This window comes from Oncorhynchus nerka, linkage group LG16 (assembly GCF_034236695.1).
Source record: "Oncorhynchus nerka isolate Pitt River linkage group LG16, Oner_Uvic_2.0, whole genome shotgun sequence".
Lineage (NCBI taxonomy): Eukaryota > Metazoa > Chordata > Actinopteri > Salmoniformes > Salmonidae > Oncorhynchus > Oncorhynchus nerka.
The window spans coordinates 12,190,023-12,215,674 of record NC_088411.1 but is presented as its reverse complement, the minus strand read 5'-3'; the positions used below and the strand labels follow the sequence as shown (position 1 = coordinate 12,215,674).

Sequence of the window (25,652 nt, the reverse complement as noted above, 5' to 3'; positions counted from 1 at the left end):
TCAGGAAACACCTCATGCAGGCATCGCTCAAGGTGCTTACTCAAAGTGCGTCAAAGTGCATTGGTCTCGACAGCAACGCAATTGGCTGATCTTTTCCCAGGGCTAATCCAGCTTTATAGGGTAATCTCCATGCACGATACAGGAGTCATGAGGACTGTCTACCTCAAAGTGTTTCAAGTTAGTCCTGCGTCTACTGTATATCAATGTGCTATTCCATTTCAAGGGTAGTGGGTAAAATTGTTCAATTCAGTGGGCAAGTTTAAAGAATGTGACAAGAATCCCACAGACTTTGATGAATGCCTTTATTTTGTTACATCTTATGACACGTACATACAGTAGAATTCCTTTCATCAAAAATGTCAAATTCTAATCTCTCAATGATAACGCAATAGAATTAGTAGATATACATTTTGTGTCCTTTAAACGTACGCGCAGAATAGATTGCTTCTCATACTGTTCGCCTTATCCCATTGTGGAGCCCAAACACAAGCAGCCTGCCCCGCCCAGCACCTCTAGGAACAGAAATTCAGAGAATCCATTTAAGATGTAGAGTGGCTGTCAAAGCCACCCTCATTGGATTGCTGCTCTTGATTGATTTTCCATTGATTTAGTGAGGGCACATTGCATAAGCAAGGGAGTCAAACTTTGCCTGCCCTGTGTTTCCTGCTTAGGGCAACTCACGGATGTCTCCGCAGATGTCTTGGCCACCTGTTACAGTAGGTCAAAAGGAGATTGCTTGGCAGGATTTCTAAGGAGATTTTCTTTATGGAAATCCCGTTGCAATTCACTTTCTCATTGTTGCTTAAATTAATTTTACACCGGTCCTCAAATAAGCCTCAAATGGTCAAACAAAGAGAAGAGGAACTTTGGTCTGACTGAGGCCACATTGCAGGCTTGTCCCCATCAAACAAACATGTTGCCTTTCACACACAGTAGATATAAGACTTCGGTAGCCTGCTTTATCTACAGTAAGTAGGGTATTTAAAGTTTCAAGCTGTGCAGATCTCAAAAGCCGACTGACAAGTAAAACTCAATCCCATCAAATCATCTTATGGTCAGGTACCTGGAGATATTTACAACGCTGATGAAGCCTTACCAAGGATTGCCTCCTAATAGCAAGCACAACAATTTGGGGGGGATTGTAGGTTTCATTTTCACATATTTTACATTTATGTGATTAACTACTTTTCTTTGGAGCATAAACATACATGATACAGTAGCATAATCTCAATTTTTTTTAAAGATGATTGAATTGCAATTTATGATACACAAATATATTATCGTCATATATATGACATTTTCAAGTTATTGGAGGAAATGTGCAGTTTAAAATTGAACACAAAGTTTGCTATGGATACCTGATGCTCAAATGTGACTTCGAACCATATCAGTTCATAGAATCTAAAGACTTAGGCTTTGAACTGACTCAGCTCCACTCGTAAAATACATGAAGTAGAAAATCTCTGACAATCAAAAAATATATACTTTTGCATATCAACATAAATGCAACCTCACAAGGTTCAGGAGTGTGTACACATTTTGAGCATTGCTATTATATTAGCCCCCGGGTAAAGTCAATTGTCATTTGCTAAAACAAGTTTCAAGTTTGAGAAGTTTGAGTTTTTCCTGTTCTAATAAAACAGCTCAGTTATAAAAGTTTGTCCACTGAACTGTCCCCCTAATATATTTATGTATCATCAGAGTATGGATACAAATGTACAGGGAGATATTTCCCAAAACAGAATACATGTCTAAATATATTAAATACAGTATATGCCATTTGACAGATGTTAAGATGTAATGTTTGTTTCATTACTTGGATTATGTTAGTTGTCGATAAAGTCGTACCTATAGTTATCTGCGAAAGGTAAGCTCTACTTTAAGTGCGCTGTCAAGATATGGTAATGCATCAGCTGCGGGTACATCTGCGATGAGTGTGTCGATCCATCAGGATTGGCTTAACAAGTCCTGAGAATGAGGGGAAGTGATTAAGTCAGTCCACACAGGGACACATCTTCACACGGTCTCCCCACTGACTGCTTGCTGCGCCCAGGGATCCTCTGCCACACGGCCGGGACTGGGGCACAATCCAGGAGGTTAGGCGATGGTGCAGGTCTTGGACTTTCCAACCTCTGCTGCCTCCTCTACTGTTCAAACAGAAAGCAGGACAGCAAGGCAGCAAGCAGCAACAACATACACCACAAGACAAATCAATTTTTTTAGATTGATTTGTGTTTATAGCAAGACAGCAAGCAGCAAGATAACGAGTAAGAAGGTGGTCTTAATTTGTTGATAACTTAACTAAGGTAACTTCAGGGGCGGACTGGCCATCTGGCATTTTGGGCAAATGCCAGATGGGCCGGTCCGTTTTCAGCCCTGTCTGACATGTTTAGCCAAAGCCTGTCTAAAAAAATGGTCCGGTGGCCTGCTGTGCCACTGGTGGCTTGGCATCTGTGTGCATGGACAAGCTTTAGGCACTGTGTCTAAAAGAATGGTATGCTATTTACCGGTGTTGCTATTTCTTGGGAGATTGTACAATAGTGTTTCTTGCAGGGTTGGGTCCATTCTGCAAATAGCCTTTTAATTCTAATTCAATTGTTGAATTAGAATTGAATTCGAATTGGCCACAATAGAATATAATTTATATCAAAGTGGCAATCAGCACTTGAAACAATAGCAAAGCGTACACCCCACCCCTGTTATGGTAAAAAAGCTGAGGGATGGGCCTGGAGAAATGTTACCACTCTGAAATTCATTAACAGAGCTATGGATGCAAGGACTGACCATCTATGATATCACAAATATACTTTTAACCATGTTTTGAGGCTATGCAGTGTTTGTTACATTTACTTTGTTTACAGACATTGGATTAAAGCAAGCTTATATTTTGGTTTCGGACAGTTGAACTAAGCTCATAAGGCATTTATAAGTTATATTCTTCAAGAATCAATGGGTACATATAATTAATTTATAAGTCCACAAATGGTTGTAGCAACTGCAAATTTAATTCAATAAATATGTTATGGTTAATGTCTTCTATACATCACTATATCACTTTATTAAGCACCCTTTGGGGGATAAAAAAAAAGTATGTGGACACCTGCTCTCCGAACATCTCATTCCAAAATCATGGTCATTAATATGTAGCTGGTTCCCCCGTTGCTGCTATAACAGCCTCCACTCTTCTGGGAAGGCTTTCCACTAGATGTTGGAACATTGCTGCTGAGACCTGCTTCTATTCAGCCACAAGAGCATTAGTGAGATCGGCACGGATTTTGGGCGATTAGGCCTGGCTCGCAGTCGGCATACCAATTAATACCAAAAGGTGTTCGATGGGGTTGAGGTCAGGGCTCTGTGCAGGCCAGTCAAGTTCTTCCACACCGAACTTGACAAGCCATTTCTGTATGGACTTTGCTTTGTGCACGGGGGCATTGTCATGCTGAAACAGGAAAGGGCCTTCTCCAAACTGTTGCCACAAAGTTGGAAACACAGAATCGTCTAGAATGTGATTGTATGCTGCCGCGTTAAGATTTCCCTTCACTGGAACTAAGGGGCCTAGCACGAACCCTTAAAAACAGCCCCAGACCATTATTCCTCCTCCATCAAACTTTACAGTTGGCAGTATGCGTTTGGGCAGGTAGCATTCTCCTGGCATCCGCCAATGCCAGATTCGTCCGTCGGACTGCCAGATGGTGAAGCTTGATTCATCACCGCAGAGACCGCGCTTCCACTGCTCCAGCCGACAGCTTGGCATTGTGCATGGTGATTTTAGGCATGTGTGCGGCTGCTCGGCCATGGAAACGCATTTCATAAAGCTCCCGGCGAAAAGTTATTGTGCTGAAGTTGCTTCCAGAGGCCGTTTGGAACTGAGGACAGACGATTTTTACACGCAACACGCTTCAGCCCCCGTCGATCCCGTTCTGTGAGCTTGTGTGGCCCCCTTTGTTTCTGAGCCATTGTTGCTTCTAGACGTTTCCACTTCACAATAACAGCACTTACAGTTGACCTAGGCAGCTCTAGCAAGGCCATAAATTTGACGAACTGACTTGTAGGAAATGTGGTATCCTATGATGGTGCCTCGGTGAAAGTCACTGAGCTCTTCAGTAAGTCCATTCTACTGCAAAAGTTTGTCTATGGAGATTGCATGGCTGTGTGCTAGATTTTTTTACACCTGTCAGCAACGGGTGTGGTTGAAATAGCCGAATCCACTAGTTTGAAGGGGTGTCCACATACTTTTGTAGATATAGTGTATCTTATCTTATACAAATGTTTAAAAAAATTGAGTGCACATACACTGAGTGCACAAAACATTAGGAACATGTGCTCTTTCCATGACGTAGACTAACCAAGTGAATCCAGGTGAAATCTTTGAACCCTATTGAGGTCACTTGTTAAATCCACTTCAATCAGTGTAGATGAAGGGAAGGAGACAGGTTAAAGAAGGTTTTTTAAGCCTTGAGACAATTGAGACATGGATTGTGCATGTGTGCCATTCAGAGGGTGATTGAGGTGACAGGTAGCCTAGTAGTTAGAGCGTTGGGCCAGTAACTGAAAAGTTGCTGGATCGAATCCCTGAGCTGACAATATCAAAATATGTTGTCCTGCCCCTGAACAAGGCAGTTAACCCACTGTTTCCTGGTAGGCCGTCATTGTAAATAGGAATTTGTTCTTATTAACTGACTTGCCTACTAAAATAAAAAAAATGGGCAAGATAAAGATTTAAGGGGTAGTAGGTGTCAGGTGCACTGTTTTGAGTGTGTCAAGAACTGCAATTCTGCTGGGTTTTTCATGCTCAACAGTTTCCCTTGTGTATCAAGAATGGTCCCCCACCCAAAGGACATCCAGCCAACTTGACACAACTGTGGGAAGCATTGGAGTCAACATGGACCAGCATCCCTGTGGAACATCCCTTTACGAGTCCATGCCCTGATGAATTAAGGCTGTTCTTAGGGCAAATGGGGTTGCAACTCAATATTAGGAAGGTGTTCCTAATGTTTTGTGTACACTCTTGTTACATTCAATTCAAAATAGAATTTCAATTCATGGGTTGAATTGAATTTCATTCAAAATTGACTCCAACCCTGATATCTTGGCTGAGACCTGACTGTATTTCAAAAGTTACCTGCTGGTGCTTCAAGCTTCTTTTTCTCTTCTTCAATGGCCGCCATCTTGGCGGCGTGGATGTCGGCCAGCTCTTTCCAGTTCTTTAGGTTGTTGTTCAGCCCATCAAACATTGGGGTGATCTCTACGTGGAACCTCGAGAATTCCTGCACACAAGTAGGCCCCATTATTGCAAGCATTCTCGTGCTCGGGACTGTCACTCAACCTGACATATTCCTCACAGTGCAAAAACATTCCCGCTGTGGAGTTCAGCTGATGCAAACTTGTAGATGGATAGGTTTACTGGTCACTCGTGGTGGTCTAAACTGGATGACCTCCTCACTGAAGATGACATTGATGGTTCACAGAGACACTGATCTCATCTATTTTTCAAAGGATGATTCCGTTTCCAAAAACAATTGATAGAACATTATACCCAATGACAAATAACACAAGCTGAGTTCTTTCTAATCAACAGATTCCAATGAATTAAGACACAAAACAGGGCTTTGTTGAGCTTCAACCAGCCGGGCAGTTACCTTGTATACGAACGCACACACAAACTGAATGAAACCGCACTGCATCTTGGGTAACTCCGCTGCACAGTTTCTGTCCATCATGGGCTGAGGATCAATGAAATTAATGGGGAAGATCAACTCAAACAGAGAACGAACAAAAATGTGTGATTACTCTATAAACATATAGTATATTGTAAAGAAACAGGGGTTTTCTTCATAAACTCACAATGGGTTGCTGATCGAGAACGGACCTTTCCAAGTCACCTTGCTCCCAGAACTCAGCTGCGACCATTAGAGCCACCTAGGAGGTAGATAATTCATAGAAAAGATTGTGTCAGTACTAATTTAAACATCAGAGCATCCTGTGGTCTATATTGTCTTGAGGAAATTGGGATATATATATATATTGTCTTTGCTTTGTTGTTTTGTTTCATGACATGGTGGACAGATATAGTATCCACCTTGCTCTGGACCTCCCATGGTTTGGTGATGGCAGACAAGTCACAACCTGTCATCATCATGGCCCTGATACACAAGAAGGTTATATTGTTATATTAATTCATATTATGTAAGAAACCGAGAACTGCGACAATGTGCACAACTGCCTCAAGTGTAGTAAATCCCTGAGATGGAGGAAAGAATAACATTCCTACTCACATGATAATTTCCTTCCTGATGGCGTTGTTAGAAATGTGCTCGATTTTGTCCTTCTCGGTTTCCATTGGCTCAGTGGCGTTCACAATATTCTGGAACATTGTTCTTTTTCTGGGGGCCAGACCAACAGTCAAGTTAGAACATTGCACACATCAAAAGTGATATTGATTCAGTATATTTAAAAGCAGCTATATCAGAGTCCATAACAAATGTTAAAAACCCACTTGAAGTACAAAGCCAGATCAGTGGCAATGATGCAGACGTCAAACAAGTGCTGTACAGTCTCAAACTGGCGCTTCTGGAGATTCACAAAAATGTTCAGGCTCTGAAGGGGGAGTAGAGAAAAAGGTAAGAATTCAACTCCCACAATTACCTTGTATGCAAACGCTGGCCAAAAGTAGTGCACTATGTAGGGGTAACGGGTAGCATAGCTTTGCCATGCTTGCGTTGCTCTGACTTCCCTTATTTTGCTCTGCTCTGCCTTGCATGCTACCTCAGGGAGTGACGCCCCTGCCCCACGCGAATCTCGGGCTCAGCTGGCTCCGGCTGACAGCACCCGGTTAGGGCCCCCACCCAGGGTTACAGGAAAATATAGGGTAGACTGGGCTCTCAAACCCTATCTCCCAAACGTCTGGCAAGGCGGACACAGGAGTCCTATCTCCCAAACGTCTGGCAAGGCGGACACAGGAGTCCTATCTCCCAAACGTCTGGCAAGGCGGACACAGGAGTCCTATCTCCCAAACGTCTGGCAAGGCGGATACAGGAGTCCTATCTCCCAAACGTCTGGAAAGGTGGATGAAGGCGGCAACTGATAACTGGCAAAATTGTATGCACTCACTACTGTAAGTCGCTCTGGATAAGAGCGTTTGCTAAATTACTCAAATGTAATAGGAAACGGGGTGCCATTTTGGCCACAGCCGTAACAGGAGTCGGGGTCTCGAACCTCCTCAGCCATGAGCGTCTTGCTATATTCCAGATGGTGCCTCTCCATGATGGAGGATCCGTGCAGTTTGGCTAAAGGCGATCCACTCCTGCAGGTCAGAGAGAGCGGTAACACAATCATTAGACCCCAAACAACACCTTCCAAACCAAGAACAGACAACTAAACAGTGATTATTTAGGGAGTGGTTTGAGTGCTCATAGGTAAACAGAGGGGGTCTTACTTTGTCTGGTATAAGTTGTTGGTCCCCCTGTGGTCAATATCGTGGCAGAATGCAGCAGCCACCATGGCAAAGGCATCCAGGTCAGAGTAATATTTCCTCAGCCTGCCTGTCTGAAGAAGCAAAAGGGTGGTCTGATTCATTATCAAACAAAATGGGAGGGGTGGGGTGATCCACTATCGAACAAAATGGATATGTCAGGTGATAGAACAATTATCATTAGTGGGCAGCCTTTGGTTGGCATCATCAATGTTTCTCTAAATAAATAGGAACTTTGAACTACTCTTCTTTTGGTGATTTAATGTCCAGATATTCTGCACAATCTACACTTAGCCATGTACAGTGCAGTGAAAAGTATTTGCCCCATTTCTAATTTTCTCTACTTTTGCATATTTTTTGATACAGAATGTTATTAGATCTTCAACCAAAACCAACTATTAGGTGAAGGGACCCTGAGTGAATAAATAACACAACAATTACATATTTATTTCAGAAACAAAGTTATGCAACACCCAATGACCCTGTGGGGAAAAGTAATTGCCCCCTTACACTGGTTGTGCCACCTTATGCTGCAATGACTCCAACCAAAGGCATAGTGGTGCCAATGTCATCCAAAAAGTTATAATTTTGACTCATCTGTCCATAGAACTTCCTTTCAAGAGTCTTGATGATCATCCAGGTGCTTCCAGGTGCTTTTCGACAAACTTGAGTCAACGTTTTGGACGTTTTGGACATTATGTCTGGCGAAAACCAAGCACTGCATTCCACAATAAGAACCTTATACCAACAGTCAAGAATGGTGGTGGTAGTGTGATGGTTTGGGGATGCTTTGCTGCCTCAGGACCTGGATGACTTGCCTTAATAGAAGGAACCATGAATTCTGCTCTGTATCAGAGAATTGGAGAATGTCAGGCCATCCATCTGTGAGCTGAAGCTGAAGCGCAGCTGGGTCATGCAGCAAGATCCAAAACACACAATCAAGTCCACATGAAAATGGTTAAAAAGTAACAAATGTGAAGTTTTGCAATGGCCTAGTCAAAGTCCAGACCTAATCCCAATTGAGATTTTGTGGCAGGACTAGAAACGACTAATTCATGCTTGAAAACCCACAAATGTCGCTGAGTTAAAGCAGATCTGCATGGAAAAGTGGGCCAAAATTCCTCCACAGCGATGTGAGAGACTGATCAACAATTACATGAAGCATTTGGTTGCAGTCATTGCAGTTAAAGGTGGCACAAACAGTTATTGAGTTATTGTAAGGGGGCAATTACTTTTTCACCCAGGGGAATTGGGTTAAAAATGTAAAAAATTTAACTTTTTTTGGTGAACTCAGGTTCCCTTTATTTAATATTACATTTCGGTTGAAGATCTGATAACAGTATCAAAAATATGAACAAATTGAGAAAATCAGAAAGGGGGAAAATAATTGTTCATGGCACTGTAGGTATCAGGTGGTATTATTGGTACTGAAGGAGTAGAGGGACTCACCTGTAGAAGACAGAACATGGTCTGGCCCACATTGAAGCCGTGTCTCCAGTTGTGGTAGGTGATGTCACGGTAACCTTTCCGGACAGTGTACATCCATCGGGTCAGGGTCTGGTTGTACATGTGGAGAGGAAACAATTAGCCATGACTTTACTAATGATCTATATCAGTGGTTCCCAACCTTTTTCGGTTACATTACCACCAACAGAATGTTTCTCTGCCCGGAGTCCCCCTGATGAAGCCCCTCATGGGCATTTTACCAGTAGGCCTATGGTCTCATGAGTCTTCTCAAGTAGTGGATGGTCCTAGTGCCCCTGGTTGGGAACCACTGCTCTATTTGACCAAACCAGTAGGACATGGCCTTGTATTTGGAAAACATTAGACTCAACAAAATAAATTAGATACCAAAAAGGCAAAAGCTTTGTTAATATATTGAGTCATCTACAGTACATACATTGCATGCATTCTGGGGACACGTAATGTATAATGCTGAGGTCACAACTAAATAAATACCTCTGAAATGAATATGTTTGTTTTACTAGCCATGGGCTTCATGACTGACCTCTGCGGGCACTTTGAACTTCTCCACCACGTTCAGCTCAAAGAAGCAGCGAATTCCACACATGATAAGGCCGTGCTCTGTCACAGGGAAGTCACTGAAGGAGAACAGCAGCAGGTCTACGTCTATGGCCACGGGGCAGTTCGATCTCTACAGAAGGGCAAAATAATAGCCATATATTTATTGATTGATCATTCAAACACCACTCTGGGCTCCATTATTACTGTGTCTCTACCCACTTTCACTGACAGTCTTATACATGGGTCTTACCAAGAGCTTGTACATCTCTTTCTGGTCACAGTCCTCTGGTTCGGCATCAAACTTCTCCTTTGTGTTCTGTGGAAAGAGAAAAGGGTGAAATAAAAAAAAACATGAGCTGGCGCACACCCAGAGAAAACAATTTTATGTAGAGGTCCTGACTAACGGCAGATAAACTATGAGCTATAAAAAAATAAGGAGAGTCGCACACTAATTCTGTTTATATTTAATTTTTATTTTTATAGCTTAAAGAGAAAAGATTATCAAAGGTTTGTCCCATGAGGCTAGTTTCCTCTATGAATCTAACATGTCTCAGGTCTCACCAGGATACTCTGCATTTCAGTGTTAGTGCATCTGCTCTGACACATGAGCATCTCCTGGGCGATGTCCTTTCTCCACTCCATCCTGTTCAGTCTGTCGTACGTGTCGCAGTTGAGCACCGACCATCCCAGGAACTGAGTGAGGGCCTGGAACAATGCAGACAGCCATTTACCACCTCATACATTCACATGTAACTCATGACAGAATTTACGAGTGAAGTGGTTGATATGACTGATGTCTATGCACTCACCTCAGTGATCTGTTCGTCGTGCTCATCGAATGGTTTACCATCTTTCCTGTTGAAGAAAGTGGCAATACCCACAATTTCTTCCTTTTTGTTGACGATGGGAAGGGACAAGACGTTCTTGATGACGAAACCTGTCTCATCCACAGCCTCTTTCTGAAAGACAAAACAGCATGAAGTCGATTTGTAAACATTTTGAGAATTATCCCTAGAATATTGCATTTTAGGAATACAACACCAATCTGAGGGCTGGTGGTCCTCTTCAAATAGCATGTGTTGCTGAGGACTCAATATATTGTAACACCAAGGTCATCCTATACCTAATACCATCCATCCAATTGGGGCCCAGACTCCTCACCTGGAATTTGAAGTAGTCATCAGCGGCAACATTCATCATGTTACAAATCTGCAGGGGAAGAAGACATATTTCAGTAAAATCCCTGTCTACAGTAGGCCCTACATGCTTGTGGATAGTATATTGTCTGTGGTTAATGTATGGACTACATGCACTCTTTCACATCAACTTACAAAGCCATTCTCAGAAACATAGGTGGGGAGCCCACTGACCAGGGCCCAGTGGTCAATAGGAGGTCCCCTGCATGGAACAGAGGGAGGGAGTAAGAGAGTGAGTGATAGATTTGGGTACTTTGACACTTTTTTGTGTTCATTCAGAGAGCATAATAATAATAATGAATGCTTTCTAACAAGAAGCTACTGGTATTTACGGTATGACTTTGATTTCCTCTTTGGGTCCTTCTAAGAGATAGTCAATAATCTTGTAGAAGATGACTTCCTGCAGACGCACAGAACAACAGTCACCGGCTGTGATTGTGCCATAGACAAGGCAGTAGAGGAAAGAGCAGAATGCTTGGCGAAAATCATATCAAAGGAAAATCGGTCCTTTACCCTTCCGTCGGGGGTCTTTGGTCCGCTGTATGGCGGTACGTCTCCCAGCTTCACTGGCCACTCATCGTAGAACTCCTGCATGAAGAGAGGGAAGACAGCAGTCAGGGCTTCAGTGTATCCATTTAGCAACCACAGAGGGAGCAGATCCAAAATGGCACCGATATCAAGACAGTGACAAAACAGCAATATGACTCAGCATACTATACACTAGTAACAAACCTTCTCTTTGGTCATGTCCAAGAGGCCCACAGAGTATCTTTCACAATTGAGGTAGATTCTCACAGTGTACAGAGCTTTGTGGAACTGTCTCTCAATGTCTGTCAACTCTTCAAACACTTTGCTGGCAGACCACAGAAGTACCTTGAGAAACAAATGGAGAAAAATGAATCATTTTCTTTAGGGAAACTGTTATAGTGGAATAACATGGCTGTACAGGAAACTTTAACTGATATGATGATATATTATGATGATCATTGATATATTACTGATATATTATACCACTCATCTTATCATCTTATTCTTGTGTCAGACACTAATAGAAAATTACCTTGGTGAACTGTGTCTTTGTATTCAAGGGCCAGCATGATTGACACAGTTGACGGACAGCTCATGTTGAATGATGGGGTTCACTGGATTCTTACCTGACTCCTCCTGGATTCCACGTTGAACATGTATGCAGTGTGATGCTGCAGGGCAATGACGTGTGCAAAGACCATGTACTTGTTCCAGAGCTGAAAACCAAATCCAATGAAATCAATCATCAGTACAGCAGACAGGCATTCATCTGAGGTGATGTCCAGACTACTGATGTCATACATCCCTCACACCGTGCTAACATTGAATATGCAGTATCGCCACTTCTCATGATCGAGAGAGAACCTGATAGTTTTGTGGCGGTATCAGTGTGGCTTTTAAACAGTTGAATTATATGGCAAAACAATTTTTTCCGCCTAAATAGACATACCAAAACGTAATTACTTTTCATGAGTTGGTCATAAACAACAACTGGTAAAGTTGCATAGTTTTATAAAGGTCTGGAACTCACCTTTCTAGTAAAAATAGTTATTATTTGCTGTGGTGTACTCACTTTGTAGGACACAAGCTCAAGTACAGTATATGATTTTCTTCCTATTTAGAAAAAGTGGGGCATTAGGGCTTGAAATGACTGAAATGCTTTCTAAATATAGCAACAATCACATTATAAATGACTTAATATAAGATTTCACGTTTCTTAGAACTGTAAAATAAATATGATTATACTTAGTGACAGTTAAAGGATGACTATTTTCCAGAAAATTGATCAAGTTTCTATACCAGGATAATTCAATAATAATTTGATAATGGCGCTGATGGAGATGGCCGTCGTTTTACGATCCCGTAACTCTATGATTGAATCGTACTACACCGGCTTTGACGCTCGTCGGATGTGGCAGGGCTTGCAAACTATTACAGACTACGAGCTGCCCAGTGACACATACCTACCAGACGAGCTAAATTACTTCTATGCTCGCTCGAGGCAAGTAACACTGAAACATGCATGAGAGCACCAGCTGTTCCAGGTGACTGTGTGATCACGCTCTCCGTAACCGATGTGAGTAAGACCTTTAAATAGGTCAACATTCACAAGGCCGCAGGGCCAGACGGATTACCAGTACGTGTACTCCAAGCATGAGCTGACCAACTGGCAAGTGTCTTCACTGACAATTTCAACCTGTCCCTGACTGAGTCGGTAATACCAACATGTTTCAAGCAGACCACCATAGTCCCTGTGCCCAAGAACACTAAGGTAACCTGCCTAAATGATTACCGACCCGTAGCACTCATGTCTGTAGCCATGAAGTGCTTTGAAAGGCTGGTATAGGCTCATATCAACACCATTATCCCAGAAACCCTAGACCCACTCCAATTTGCATACCGCCCCAACAGATCCACAGATGACGCAATCTCTATTGCACTCAACACTGCCCATTCCCATCTGGACAAAAGGAACACCTATGTGAGAATGCTATTCATTGACTACAGCTCAGCATTCAACACCATAGTGCCCTCAAAGCTCATCACTAAGCTAAGGACCCTGGGACTAAACACATCCCTCTGCAACTGGATCCTGGACTTCCTGATGGGCCACCCCCAGATGGTGACGGCAGGGAACAACACATCCTCTACGCTGATCCTCAACACGGGGACCCCTCAGGGGTGCATGCTCAGTCCCCTCCTGTTACTCCTGTTCACTCATGACTTCATGGTCAGGCACGACTCCATCACCATCATCAAGTTTGCCGATGACACAGCAGTGTTAGGCCTGGCAACCGACAACGATGAGACTATAGGGAGGATGTCAGAGACCTGGCCGTGTGGTGCCAGGACAACAACCTCTCCCTCAACGTGATCAAGACAAAGAAAAAGGAGGACCGAGCACACCCCCATTCTCATCGACAGTGCTGCAGTGGAGCAGGTTGAGAGCTTTAAGTTCCTTGGCGTCCACATCACCAACAAACTAACAACAAACTAACACGCACACCAAGACAGTCGTGAAGAGGGCACAAAAAAACCTATTCCCCCTCAGGTGACTGAAAAGATTTGGCATGGGTCCTCAGATCCTCAAAAGGTTCAACAGCTGCACCATCGAGAGCAACCTGACTTATTTATATAAACAATGGAATTATTGATATCAAAAATGTGTTTCTCCATTGAATCCAATGGGGAATTATCGATACCAAACATTCCTATAGGATTGTAGGATCTTGTCACCCCAATCAGAATCCTACTAGAACATATTTTCTTAATTGAACCCATTAAATGATAGTTTGTTGTCATTTGTTCCAGTACAAAAAGCAACTGTTGTATATTAATTTCAGTTTTATTCACCACCACAATATGGGAGATATTCAAGGCTGTAAGTTCATTTACAGTCTGACCACCAATACAGTACACCTTTTTCAACAAACTCTCCAACACTCAATTGAGTTATTTGATATGATGCTTATTCATGCAACTTCTTGTCTTTGAATTAGACATTACAATATAACATACAATACTATAGACAATGTTACAATAACACGAGATGTTTGGGGGGGGTTTTCCCCTTAGAATGTACAGAATCTTTACATTCCTTATTTGCAAAGGAAAATACATGTTTAGGTACAATAGCACAAAGATAAGCATTAATTCATTTTATATACAGTTGAAGTTGGAAGTTTACATACACCTTATCCAAATACATTTAAACCAAGTTTTTCACAATTCCTGACATTTAATTCTCGTAAAAATTCCCTGTCTTAGGTCAGTTAGGATCACCACTTTATTTTAAGAATGTGAAATGTCAGAATAATAGTAGAGAGAATTATTTCTTTCAGCTTTATTTCTTTCATCACATTCCCAGTGTGTCAGAAGTTTACATACACTCAATTAGTATTTGGCAGCATTGCCTTTAAATTGTTGAACTTGGGTCAAATGTTTAGGGTAGCCTTCCACAAGCTTCTCACAATAAGTTGGGTGAATTCTGGCCCATTCCTCCTGACAAAGCTGGTGTAACTGAGTCAGGTTTGTAGGCCTCCTTGCTGCACACACTTTTTCAGTTCTGCCCACACATTTTCTATAGGATTGAGGTCAGGGCTTTGTGATGGCCACTCCAATACTTTGACTTTGTTGTCCTTAAGTCATTTTGCCACAACTTTGGAAGTATGCTTGGGGTCATTGTCCATTTGGAAGACCCATTTGCGACCAAGCTTTAACTTCCTGACTGATGTCTTGAGATGTTGCTTCAATATATCCACATAATTTTCCAGCCTCAGCCTGGTGTGATCATAACAACCCACAGGAACTCAAGTCCTTCTGTTCACCTGACTTAGAATTCCTCACAATCAAATGTCGACTGTATTATCTACCAAGGGAATTCTCTTCGATTATAATCACAGCCGTAAATATTCCCCCCCAAGCAGACACATCGATGGCCCTGAACAAACTTTATTTGACTCTATGCAAACTGGAAACCACATATCCTGAGGCTGCATTCATTGTAGGTGGGGATTTTAACAAGGCTAATCTGAAAACAAGACTCCCTAAATTGTATCAGCATGTCGATTGCGCAACCAGGGCTGGTAAAACCCTAGATCATTGTTATTCTAACTTCCGCAACGCATATAAGGCCCTCCCCCGCCCTCCTTTCGGGAAAGCTGACCACGACTCCATTTTGTTGCTCCCAGTCTACAGACAGAAACTAAAACAAGAAGCTCCCGCGCTCAGGTCTGTTCAACGCTGGTCTGACCAATCTGATTCCACGCTTCAAGACTGCTTCGATCACGTGGATTGGGATATGTTCCGCATTGCGTCCAACAACAACATTGACAGGGCCTCCCGGGTGGCGCAGTGGTTAAGGGCGCAGTACTGCAGCACCAGCTGTGCCACCAGAGACTCTGGGTTCGCGCCCAGGCTCTGTCGTAACCGGCTGACCGAATACAAACAGCGTAGCTATTCCCTCCATCAGGCAATCAAACAAGCTAAGCCATTAGTGAGACAAAGTAGAGTCGCAATTCAACGGCTCAGACACAAGAGGTATGTGGCAGGGTCTACAGTCAATCATGGATTACAAAAAGAAAACCAGCCCCGTCACGGACCAGGATGTCTTGCTCCCAGACAGACTAAATAACTTTTTTGCCCGCTTTGAGGACAATACAGTGCCACTGACACGGCCCGCTACCAAAACCTGCGGACTCTCCTTCACTGCAGCCGACGTGAGTCAAACATTTAAACGTGTTAACCCTCACCGCGTCCTCAGAGCATGCGCAGACCAGCTGACTAGTGTGTTTACGGACATATTCAATCGACCCTTATCCCAGTCTGCTGTTCCCACATGCTTCAAGAGGGCCACCATTGTCCCTGTTCCCAAGAAAGCTAAGGTAACTGAGCTAAACGACTACCGCCCCGTAGCACTCACTTCCGTCATCATGAAGTGCTTTGAGAGACTAGTCAAGGACCATATCACCTCCACCCTACCTGACACCCTAGACCCACTCCAATTTGCTTTACCACCCAAATAGGTCCACAGACGACGCAATCGCAACCACACTGCACACTGCCCTAACCCATCTGGACAAGAGGAATACCTATGTGAGAATGCTGTTCATCGACTACAGCTCAGCATTTAACACCATAGTACCCTCCAAACTTGTCACCAAGCTCGAGACCCTGGGTCTCTGGGGGAAAACTACTTGCCCTCGAGACAACGCATCACTGGGGGAAAACTACCTGCCCTCCAGGACACCTACACCACCCGATGTCACAGGAAGGCCATAAAGATCATCAAGGACAACAACCAACCGAGCCACTGCCTGTTCACCCCGCTATCATCCAGAAGGCGAGGTCAGTACAGGTGCATCAAAGCAGGGACCGAGAGACTGAAAAACAGCTTCTATCTCAAGGCCATCAGACTGTTAAACAGCCACCACTAACATTGAGTGGCTGCTGCCAACACACTGACTCAACTCAAGCCACTTTAATAATGGAAATTGATGTAAACATATATCACTAGCCACTTTAAACAATGCTACTTAATATAATGTTTACATACCCTACATTACTCATCTCATATGTATATACTGTACTCTATATCATCTACTGCATCTTTATGTAATACATGTATCACTAGCCACTTTAAACTATGCCACTTTGTTTACATAACCTACATTACTCATCTCATATGTATATACTGTACTCTATGCCATCTACTCCATCTTGCCTATGCCGTTCTGTACCATCACTCATTCACATATCTTTATGTACATATTCTTTATCCCTTTACACTTGTATGTATAAGGTAGTAGTTTTGGAATTGTTAAGTTAGATTACTCATTGGTTATTACTGCGTTGTCGGAACTGGAAGCAAAAGCATTTCGCTACACTCGCATTAACATCTGCTAACCATGTGTATGTGACAAATACATTTGATTTGATTTGATTTTTGATTCATGATGCCATCTATTTTGTGAAGTGCACCAGTCCCTCCTGCAGCAAAGCACCCCCACAATATGATGCTGCCACCCCCGTGCTTCACGGTTGGGATGGTGTTCTTCGGCTTGCAAGACTCCACCTTTTTCCTCCAAAATAACGATGGTCATTATGGCCGAAGAGTTCTATTTTTGCTTCATCAGAACAACGGACATTGAAAAGTACGATCTGTGTCCCCATGTGCAGTTGCAAACCGTAGTCTGGCTTTTTTATGGCGGTTTTGGAGCAGTGGCTTCTTCCTTGCTGAGCGGCCTTTCAGTTTATGTCGATATAGGACTTGTTTTAATGTGAATATAGATACTTTTGTACCTGTTTCCTCCAGCATCTTTATAAGGTCCTTTGCTGTTGTTCTGGGATTGATTTGCACTTTTCGCACCAAAGTATGTTCATCTCTAGGAGACAGAACGCGTCTCCTTCCTGAGCGGAATGATGGCTGCGTGGTCCCATGGTGTTTATACTTGCGTACTATTGTTTGTGCAGATGAACGTGGTACCTTCAGGCGTATGGAAATTGCTCCAAAGGATGAACCAGACTTGACTGCTTTCTTTAGATTTTCCCATGATATCAAGCAAAGAGGCACTGAGTTTGAAGGTAGGACTTGAAATACATCCACGGGTACACCTCCAATTGACTCAAATGATGATCAGAAGCTTCTAAAGCCATGACATAATTTTCTGGAATTTTCCAAGCCGTTTAAAGGCACAGTCAACTTAGTGTATGTAAACTTCTGACCCACTGGAATTGTGATACCGTGAATTATAAGTGAAATAATCTGTATGTAAACAATTGTTGGAAAAATGAATGATGTCGATGTCCTAACCGACTTATACCTATAGTTTGCTAACAAGAAATTTGTGGAGTGGTTGAAAAACGAGTTTTAATGATTCTAACCTAAGTGTATGTAAACTTCCAACTTCAACTGTTTATTTGTCAGCTATGCATACAAAAAAGGGAACAATCCCTTTGTCCTCTTTATGTTGGGATAGGGAGAGGGAAATAAAAAACCTGAAGATAATTGACTGGGTTCGAGCCCAGGCCGCGACCAGGAGGTCCATGGGCGATGCACAATTGGCCTAGCTTCGTCCGGGTTAGAGAGGGTTTGGCCAGTAGGGATATCCTTGTCTCATCGCGCACTAGCGACTCCTGTGGCGGGCCGGGTGCAGTGCACACTAACCAGGTCGCCAGGTGCACGGTGTTTCCTCCGATACATTGGTGCGGCTGGCTTCCGGGTTGGATGCGCGCTGTGTTAAGAAGCAGTGCGGCTTGGTTTGGTTGTGTTTCGGAGGAAGCATGGCTTTTGACCGTCTCTCCCGAGCCCGTACGGGAGTTGTAGCGATGAGACAAGATAGTAACTACTAACAATTGGATACCACGAAATTGGGGAGAAAAGGGGTAAAAAATATATATTTTTTAAGAATGTAATGTAATGCCCGTCAACAAAATCAATAGAAATCGTATAGGAGAAAAAAAACATTGAAATTCTACAGGATTCTGTGTGGTTCACTTGATAGAGCATAGCACTTCCAATGCCAGGGTTTTGGGTTCGATTCCCACGGGGGACCAGTATGAAAATGTTTGCACTCACTACTGTAAGTCTCCCTGGATAAGATTATCTGCTAAATGACTAAAATGTAAAAAGAAAAATCCTATCTGATTTGCTAGTCCTATTGGATAAAATCCTGTAGGATTTTATTTAGATTTCTAATTAAAAATTTTTAGTGTTAGTGTTTTTTTTTTACTATGGAGATATGGGGCTTTCTGACACTATATAAGACACGGGACCCTACGACGTTCACAGAGCGATTTGTCCACCAAAATGTCCGTCGGAACCGATCCAGAACCACCCAAATAGGGGACTTAACATCATGAATATTGATTACTGGGGTAATATAGGTTATACAGTATCTGTATATGTCCTGTGCTGTGTGAATTGTGCTATTATGTATTAATTGTACATTTAAAAAAAAAGTTATTCCCATAATTACTAACACTGAGAAACCTTTCTAAGACTGGTATTTTTCTTTTGAGAGCTCAGGACTTACTTCCTCGTCGGCTTTTGAGAATTCTTCGGCCCCAATTTTGTTTAGTGCCATTACAACACCAATGCATTCTTTATCAGCCATGATGGGGTATGTGAGCATGTTTTTGGTTTTGTATCCTGTCTGCTTGTCCACAAAGTCACTGAAGCGGTTATTCTGGAAGTGAAAAAAAAAGAGTATATTGGATCAAGACATTAGCTGCGTTCACACTGCAATAAAGCCCAGGGCTAACAGTCTCCTTAGCCCTGGGCTAAGATAATGCCATGTGGAAAGGCCTATTGAGTACAATTAACAGTCACTAGATTTAAAAAAAGACACCTGTCATGTAAATGGCCCAATTCTATAACCATTGTCTTAAAAGTAATAAAGATGATTTTCAATCAATGAAAATATCATGGGCTAATCAAACGAGAAACATCATGGACATACGCTGGCTAAAAAAAGCATAGATTGAACCCCTACTTGAATTTTGTAGTTAATTTATACATGTAATAAGGGTGTTCATCCAGTATTCTACAGTATGTTGACCAATTGCAATACAGATTTGTTTTAGCTGGTTGGCATTTATTGTCATGAATCTTGTCCTGGAGGCAGCTCTGCAGAATGGTCACTAGCTGGCACAGCCACAAATGTAAACCTCACCCCAACCTTAACCACACTGCTTACACTAATGCCTAACCCTAAACTTACTGTAAATTATGTCCAAAAAGCAAATTTTAGTTTAATGAATTTATATGATATAGCCAATTTTGACTTTGCAGCTGGCCCATCTAGCAGAACTCGCTCAGTTTGCCTCCAGGGCAAAATTCAACCTGCTTTCTCTTCAGTCGTCCATACTGTAACATCAACATCTTTGCAGTCATAAAACTGGACATTTTTGTTTTGAATATGATACAATATATTATCATGATGACTTGAATTAAATTATACAAATATATATAATACATTAATGTATTCAATTAGCAAATCAACCAGATAATGACACTTGTAGGGCTTCTGGAGGGAAAAGCAATTTTCTGCACTACACAGGGGAATAACAGCCATTAAAATCACAATTTTATTGTAGAAACTCAGTGGTCAACATTAAAATTTAGAATGAATCCCTCATTCCATCATACTTGTAATTGCACTTATACTTGTTGAAGCTGACTTTACTGTACACCTAATCAGACTAGGAAGTTTGCCTTGGTCAGACTTCTGGATAATCAAAACTATTAGGCAACACCATCAAGAAATCCATCAAGTGAATTGAACAAAAATAGCACACAGATAACAATCATTAAACTTCATGGGCTTACGCCTTCAGAGACGTGCATGAACACTTTATATTTCTTTAACTATCTTCTCAAATCTGCGTCAATTAAAATGTCTAACCTATGTGAGAAACAAAATACATTTTTAAGAATTTAGATCTGACACAAACAATTGTGTGTAAACTGCGACTGCTTTTGGACATTTTATGGGTGCTTTGGTGGCGCATGTACAATCTTTACACACACTTTGGCGGGTGGGCACCTGCTGACAATGGCACTCACCTTGGTAACATCCGGAATGTTTTGCATCTTTTTGGAGTGCGCTGTGTATCCAACTACACCCATGTCGATTGGAAACACAATCTCACCAGTGGGGTTGACGAGGTTCTCCTCAAATTTGGTGCTAGGGGTGACATTGAAGAGCATCGTTGTAAGCTCAGGTATTCCGTTTCTAGATCGAAGATCAAAGTAACTGCACCGGTCAGCGTTCAAAATCATGCAAACTCTCTGCAGGACCTTGTGCAATGCTTTTTCCATAACGATTTCTGATTGCATTTCTTTGACAAGGTCAAAGATGAGGTTGGCCTCCTGAATTTGGGAGACATCTTTGAACGAAGTCGGATCTTTGATCTCAAGATTTTCTGTGAATGCTGTCGAGATGAATTCGGGGCGCAACTTTTTATCAAAGTACTCTTTAGCGAACTGGGGATTGTTCTCCAGGTACTTTTCCACACTATCCTTGTCTCCCATTTTGAATTGTTTGCTTTTCCCTCCCTTCTGTTACAGACGCATCACACGGGAAAGTCGAAAGGGAAGTGTAAAAGGTGCTTCGTTAGTGGCCTCCGTTTGCGCCGACGTGCATCCTCTGCTGTGGTCCCAGACAAATCACCAAAACGTCCTGTACTACGCTACAAGCTGACTGAATGTGGTGGCTTACAGGCTGAAAGGATCAAAGTGTCCGCTAATTAATGTGACGTCATGAAATTAAAGCCCTTAAGCTTTCTTAACCTGCAAATCCCAACACAGATCATTTTATATTGGACAATCCAATCTGAGGCAAGGGAGGTAGGTTGTTGGAGCTCTATCTCTTACTGCAGCTGTGGTATAGAAAGTTCATTTTTGGACAAAATGGTTGACTCATCAATAGACTTTTTACCCAATTGGCCCACTGAGTAGGAAATATTTGGACAGTTGACCTTGAAGAACAATGCTTCAGTTCCCCACTATAGTTCCAAGCAAATATTCCAGCCGCAGAACTCTCTCTCACAGTGATGTATGTTTATAAGAATACCCTACGCTATATTTCCAGTCAAAGTGAAGCCAATTGAGTAATAGCATCAGTGAAGCAATTCAAAAAAGAGCTCAATTAAATCAGTTCCCTCTATAATGTTGTTGGGGTTCGTTCCTTGTCAATCATTGGCTCATTGGTGAAACTAGCATTCTGACAATATCTTTAATTAATTCATTAAAAAAAACTTTATTAATGCAATTGCAGACAGAAGTTGACAGCAGGAACATGCACATGTTTCCGAGTAAGTTCTGAAAAATATAAAAAGGTCCCAAGTTATTTTATTAAACCTGAAGTCCAGCCCTTGTGATGTCACTGCATACGCCATTACCTTCTACTCATCAGACCAAGCCCATGCATACACAGCTATATAAACTTGCAAGAGAATTACAATAGTTCCAGTGTTTTCTAAGGCCTAGGCAATACATGTCCACTCCCCAAAGTTGATATATTGTGGAATGTCTGACTAGTCTCTTATATCCTACACTCCCCTGCAGAGTTCTGTCTCAGTCACACATTTCTCAGAGGTGTCTCTTTATAAGAGGCAGAGAGACATGAAAACAATTGTGGAACAATACAAAACCTCTATAATGAATATATATTGTTAATCTGTAGTCTAGGACCCTATAAATGTAAGGAGGGCAGGGTCTTATAACCCCTCCCCTTCTTTTAATACAACATAAGCATAATCAATTATTATAATACATCAAACATTTGGTACAGCCCATATCATGACCACTAGGTGAACCCGACAATGAACCCAGCTCATTTTAGTCTTGGTATGGTTCAAGTGTGATAAACATACTGCAGAACAAAAAACACTTAGACATTATGTCCACAATTGTAATGGGGTGCGTACTGGCGGCAGAGAAGTCAGGCACAGGAAAGCAAAAACTGATTTACAACGGTGTTGTTTAATCAACATAAAACCACCGTCAACAGAACAATACATGAAATGGGTCAAACAAAACCCAGTAATCACCAGCATACCGTGCACAAGCACGACAAGAAACAATTCTGGACAAGGACATGGGGACGGGACGGGACAGAGGGTTAAATACACAACATGTAATAGATGGAATTGGAACCAGGTGTGATGGAAGACAAGACAAAATCTATGGTAAATGAAAAGTGGATCGGCGATGGCTAGAGGGCTGGTGACGTCGACCGCCGAACGTCGCCCGAACAAGGAGAGAGAGGGACTAACTTCAGCGGAAGTCGTGACAACAATGTTGGTAGAAGTATTTTATTTTAATTCTCTTAATCTCACTGTCCTCATAGGGCAATCTGGAAGCCTTGCTAAGTGAGGAAAATTTGAGATCTGATAAAGATGGTCCAAACAAAGGTGTGCTTTTATTAGATTGTCTGGCAAGACAGGACGGACAAAGTTCCCCTGTCTAATTTCACATGCTGGATTAAAACAGGCTGATGATGCGTTTACGGCAGGGGTGGCAACAGGCGGCCGTCAAATCCGGCCTGTGAGTGTGTTTTTTTTCACCCCCTTTGCTATGAAGCCCCTAAATAAGATCTGGTGCAACCAATTACCTTCAGAAGTCACATAATTAATTAAATAAAGTCCACCTGTGTGCAATCAAAGTGTCACATGATCTGTCACATGATCTCAGTATATATACACCTGTTCTGAAAGGCCCCAGAGTCTACAACACCACTAAGCAAGGGGCTCCACCAAGCAAGCGGCACCATGAAGACCAAGGAGCTCTCCAAACAGGTCAGGGACAAAGTTGTGGAGAAGTACATATCAGGGTTGGGTTATAAAAAAAAACATATTCAATATCTGCCAATAGAGGGCCGCCCACCAAATCTCACGGACCAGGCAAGGAGGGCATTAATCAGAAAGGCAACAAAGAGACCAAAAATAACCCTGAAGGAGCTGCAAAAGCTCCACAGTGGAGATTGGAGTATCTGTCCATAGGACCACTTTAAGCTGTACACTCCACAGAGCTGGGCTTTACAGAAGTGGCCAGAAAAAGCTAATTGCTTAAAGAAAAAAATTAGCAAACACATTTGGTGTTCGCCAAAAGGCATGTGGGAGACTCCCCAAACATATGGAAGAAGATACTCTGGTCAGTTGAGACAAATTGAGCATTTTGGCCATCAAGGAAAATGATATGTCTGGTGCAAACCCAACACCTCTCATCACCACGAGAACACTATCCCCACGGTGAAGCATGGGGGTGGCAGCATCATGCTGTGGGGGATGTTTTTCCATCTGCAGGGACTGGGACACTGATCAGAATTGAAGGAATGATGGATGGCGCTAAATACAGGGGAATTCTTGAGGGAAACCTGTTTCAGTCTTCCAGAGATTTGAGACTGGGACAGATGTTCACCTTCCAGCAGGACAATGACCCTGTTAGGTGGAGCGGCACAGGGAACCCAAGAGCAGACTCAGACGAGGAAACTGGGATGAATTAACCAAGGTATTTATTGCAAAACAGGGAGAGATGGAGTGCAGGCCAGGGGAATCTCATGTGGGATGTAGGAAACCAGATGTGGAGGCTGAGGTTGGAGTGAACGGAATTGGGACAGGGTAAGCAGGTTCGGACTTGAATCCAAGGGAGTAGTAGTGTGCCGAATCCAGAACAGTGTAGCAGGGTGTTGAGACGTGAAACAGGAGACAGGGACCAGATTCAGAGTGGCAAAACTGCAGTGGAGAGGATAAACAGACAGGGAAAAAGGCACAGCAGGGTAACAGGATCTTGAATAAAAACAAATAGCTAGAAGCATAAACTGACAAAGCAGAGATTACGATCTGGCAGAATGGAAGTGGCAGGACTGAGTATTTGTAGAGGTCTTGATTTTGGAATGGGTTACAGCTGGTGGGGATCTGCTCTGACTCCAGCACACCTGTCTCCACCCACACAATCACACGCACAAAGAGATAGGGTGAGAGTACGGGGTGAGTGGCTGCAGGTCAAGGAGACACTGGATGAACACGAGAGGGTGTGGCAGGAGCAGATGTGACAGACCCTAAGCATACTGCTAAAGCAACACTCGAGTGGTTTAAGGGGAAATATTTAAATGTCTTGGAATGGCCTAGTCAAAACCCAGACCTCAATCCAATTGAGAATCTGTGGTGTGACTTAAAGATTTCTGTACACCAGCAGGAACCCAGGAACCCAACCCCCAAAAATCTATTTTAATTCCAGGTTATAAGGCAACAAAATAGGAAAAATGCGAAGGGGGTGAATACTTTCACAAGGCACTGTAGTAGGAAGTCCACTGTGTGCAGCGTACCCTGCACTAACATAAATAACATGAGCATGTCTACTTCTGCTAAGCTTCCCAGTAAAGCAATGAAAACAATCAAGTATCCCAGAAAAGTACCAGTCTAAGTTAACAGATGTATCTTAAGATGCAAGGTTCATGAAATCAATAATTTGCTAGTAACAGATGATATTCATATGACAATCTCTGAAACTCATTTAGATAATACCTTTGATGAAAGCATGGTAGCAATACATGATTATAACATCTACAGAAAATACAGAAATGCCAAAGGAGGAGGTGTGGCTGTTTATATTCAGAACCACATTCCTGTTAAACTTAGAGAGGATCTGTAATATGGCTACAGGTTCATCTGCCTCACCTAAAGCCCATTCTGGTCAGAATCTGCTATAGACCACCAAGTGCTAACAGTCAGTATCTGGGTAACATGTGTGAAATGCTTGATAATGTATGTGATATCAACAGAGAGATATATTTTCTGGGTGATTTAAATATTGACTGGCTTTCATCAGGCTGTCACTCAAGAGAAATCTTCAAACCAAACTGTAACTAGTGCCTGCAACCTGGTTCAGGTTATCAGTCAACCTGCCAGGGTAGTTACAAACAGCATGT

The 25,652-nt window shown here is 42.5% G+C and overlaps 1 protein-coding gene across 2 annotated transcripts; it reads right to left on the bottom strand.

Moving 5' to 3' along the window:
* Nucleotides 1–360: 360 nt before the first annotated feature.
* LOC115144029 (cone cGMP-specific 3',5'-cyclic phosphodiesterase subunit alpha'-like) lies at nt 361–21,439 on the bottom strand. Of its 2 annotated transcripts, none has more exons than XM_029684644.2 (22): nt 20,786–21,439; nt 19,254–19,406; nt 11,847–11,936; nt 11,425–11,565; nt 11,206–11,280; nt 11,025–11,092; nt 10,828–10,894; nt 10,658–10,705; nt 10,306–10,455; nt 10,058–10,201; nt 9,747–9,812; nt 9,480–9,626; nt 8,921–9,028; nt 7,436–7,545; nt 7,216–7,303; nt 6,497–6,597; nt 6,276–6,383; nt 6,080–6,143; nt 5,845–5,919; nt 5,640–5,723; nt 5,123–5,267; nt 361–2,144 (listed from the first exon to the last, which is right to left on the bottom strand). In XM_029684644.2, exons 1-22 carry the CDS (start codon nt 21,251–21,253, stop codon nt 2,098–2,100), a joined length of 2,547 nt encoding a protein of 848 aa, XP_029540504.1. In that variant the 5' UTR covers nt 21,254–21,439; the 3' UTR covers nt 361–2,097. The 2 variants fall into 2 exon arrangements, with proteins under 2 accessions (XP_029540504.1, XP_029540503.1); XM_029684643.2 differs by having other exon boundaries at nt 361–2,147; nt 20,786–21,438.
* Between the last annotated feature and the right edge of the window lie 4,213 nt (nt 21,440–25,652).

Coding starts and splice junctions, on each gene's coding strand:
- LOC115144029 (XM_029684643.2), bottom strand. CDS start 21,253: ATGGGAGACAAGGATAGTGTGGAAAAGTACCTGGAGAACAATCCCCAG. Junction 19,407..20,785: donor ACATTCCGGATGTTACCAAG/GTGAGTGCCATT, acceptor TTTCACTTCCAG/AATAACCGCTTCAGTGACTT. Junction 11,093..11,205: donor CAAAGACCCCCGACGGAAGG/GTAAAGGACCGA, acceptor GTGCGTCTGCAG/GAAGTCATCTTCTACAAGAT.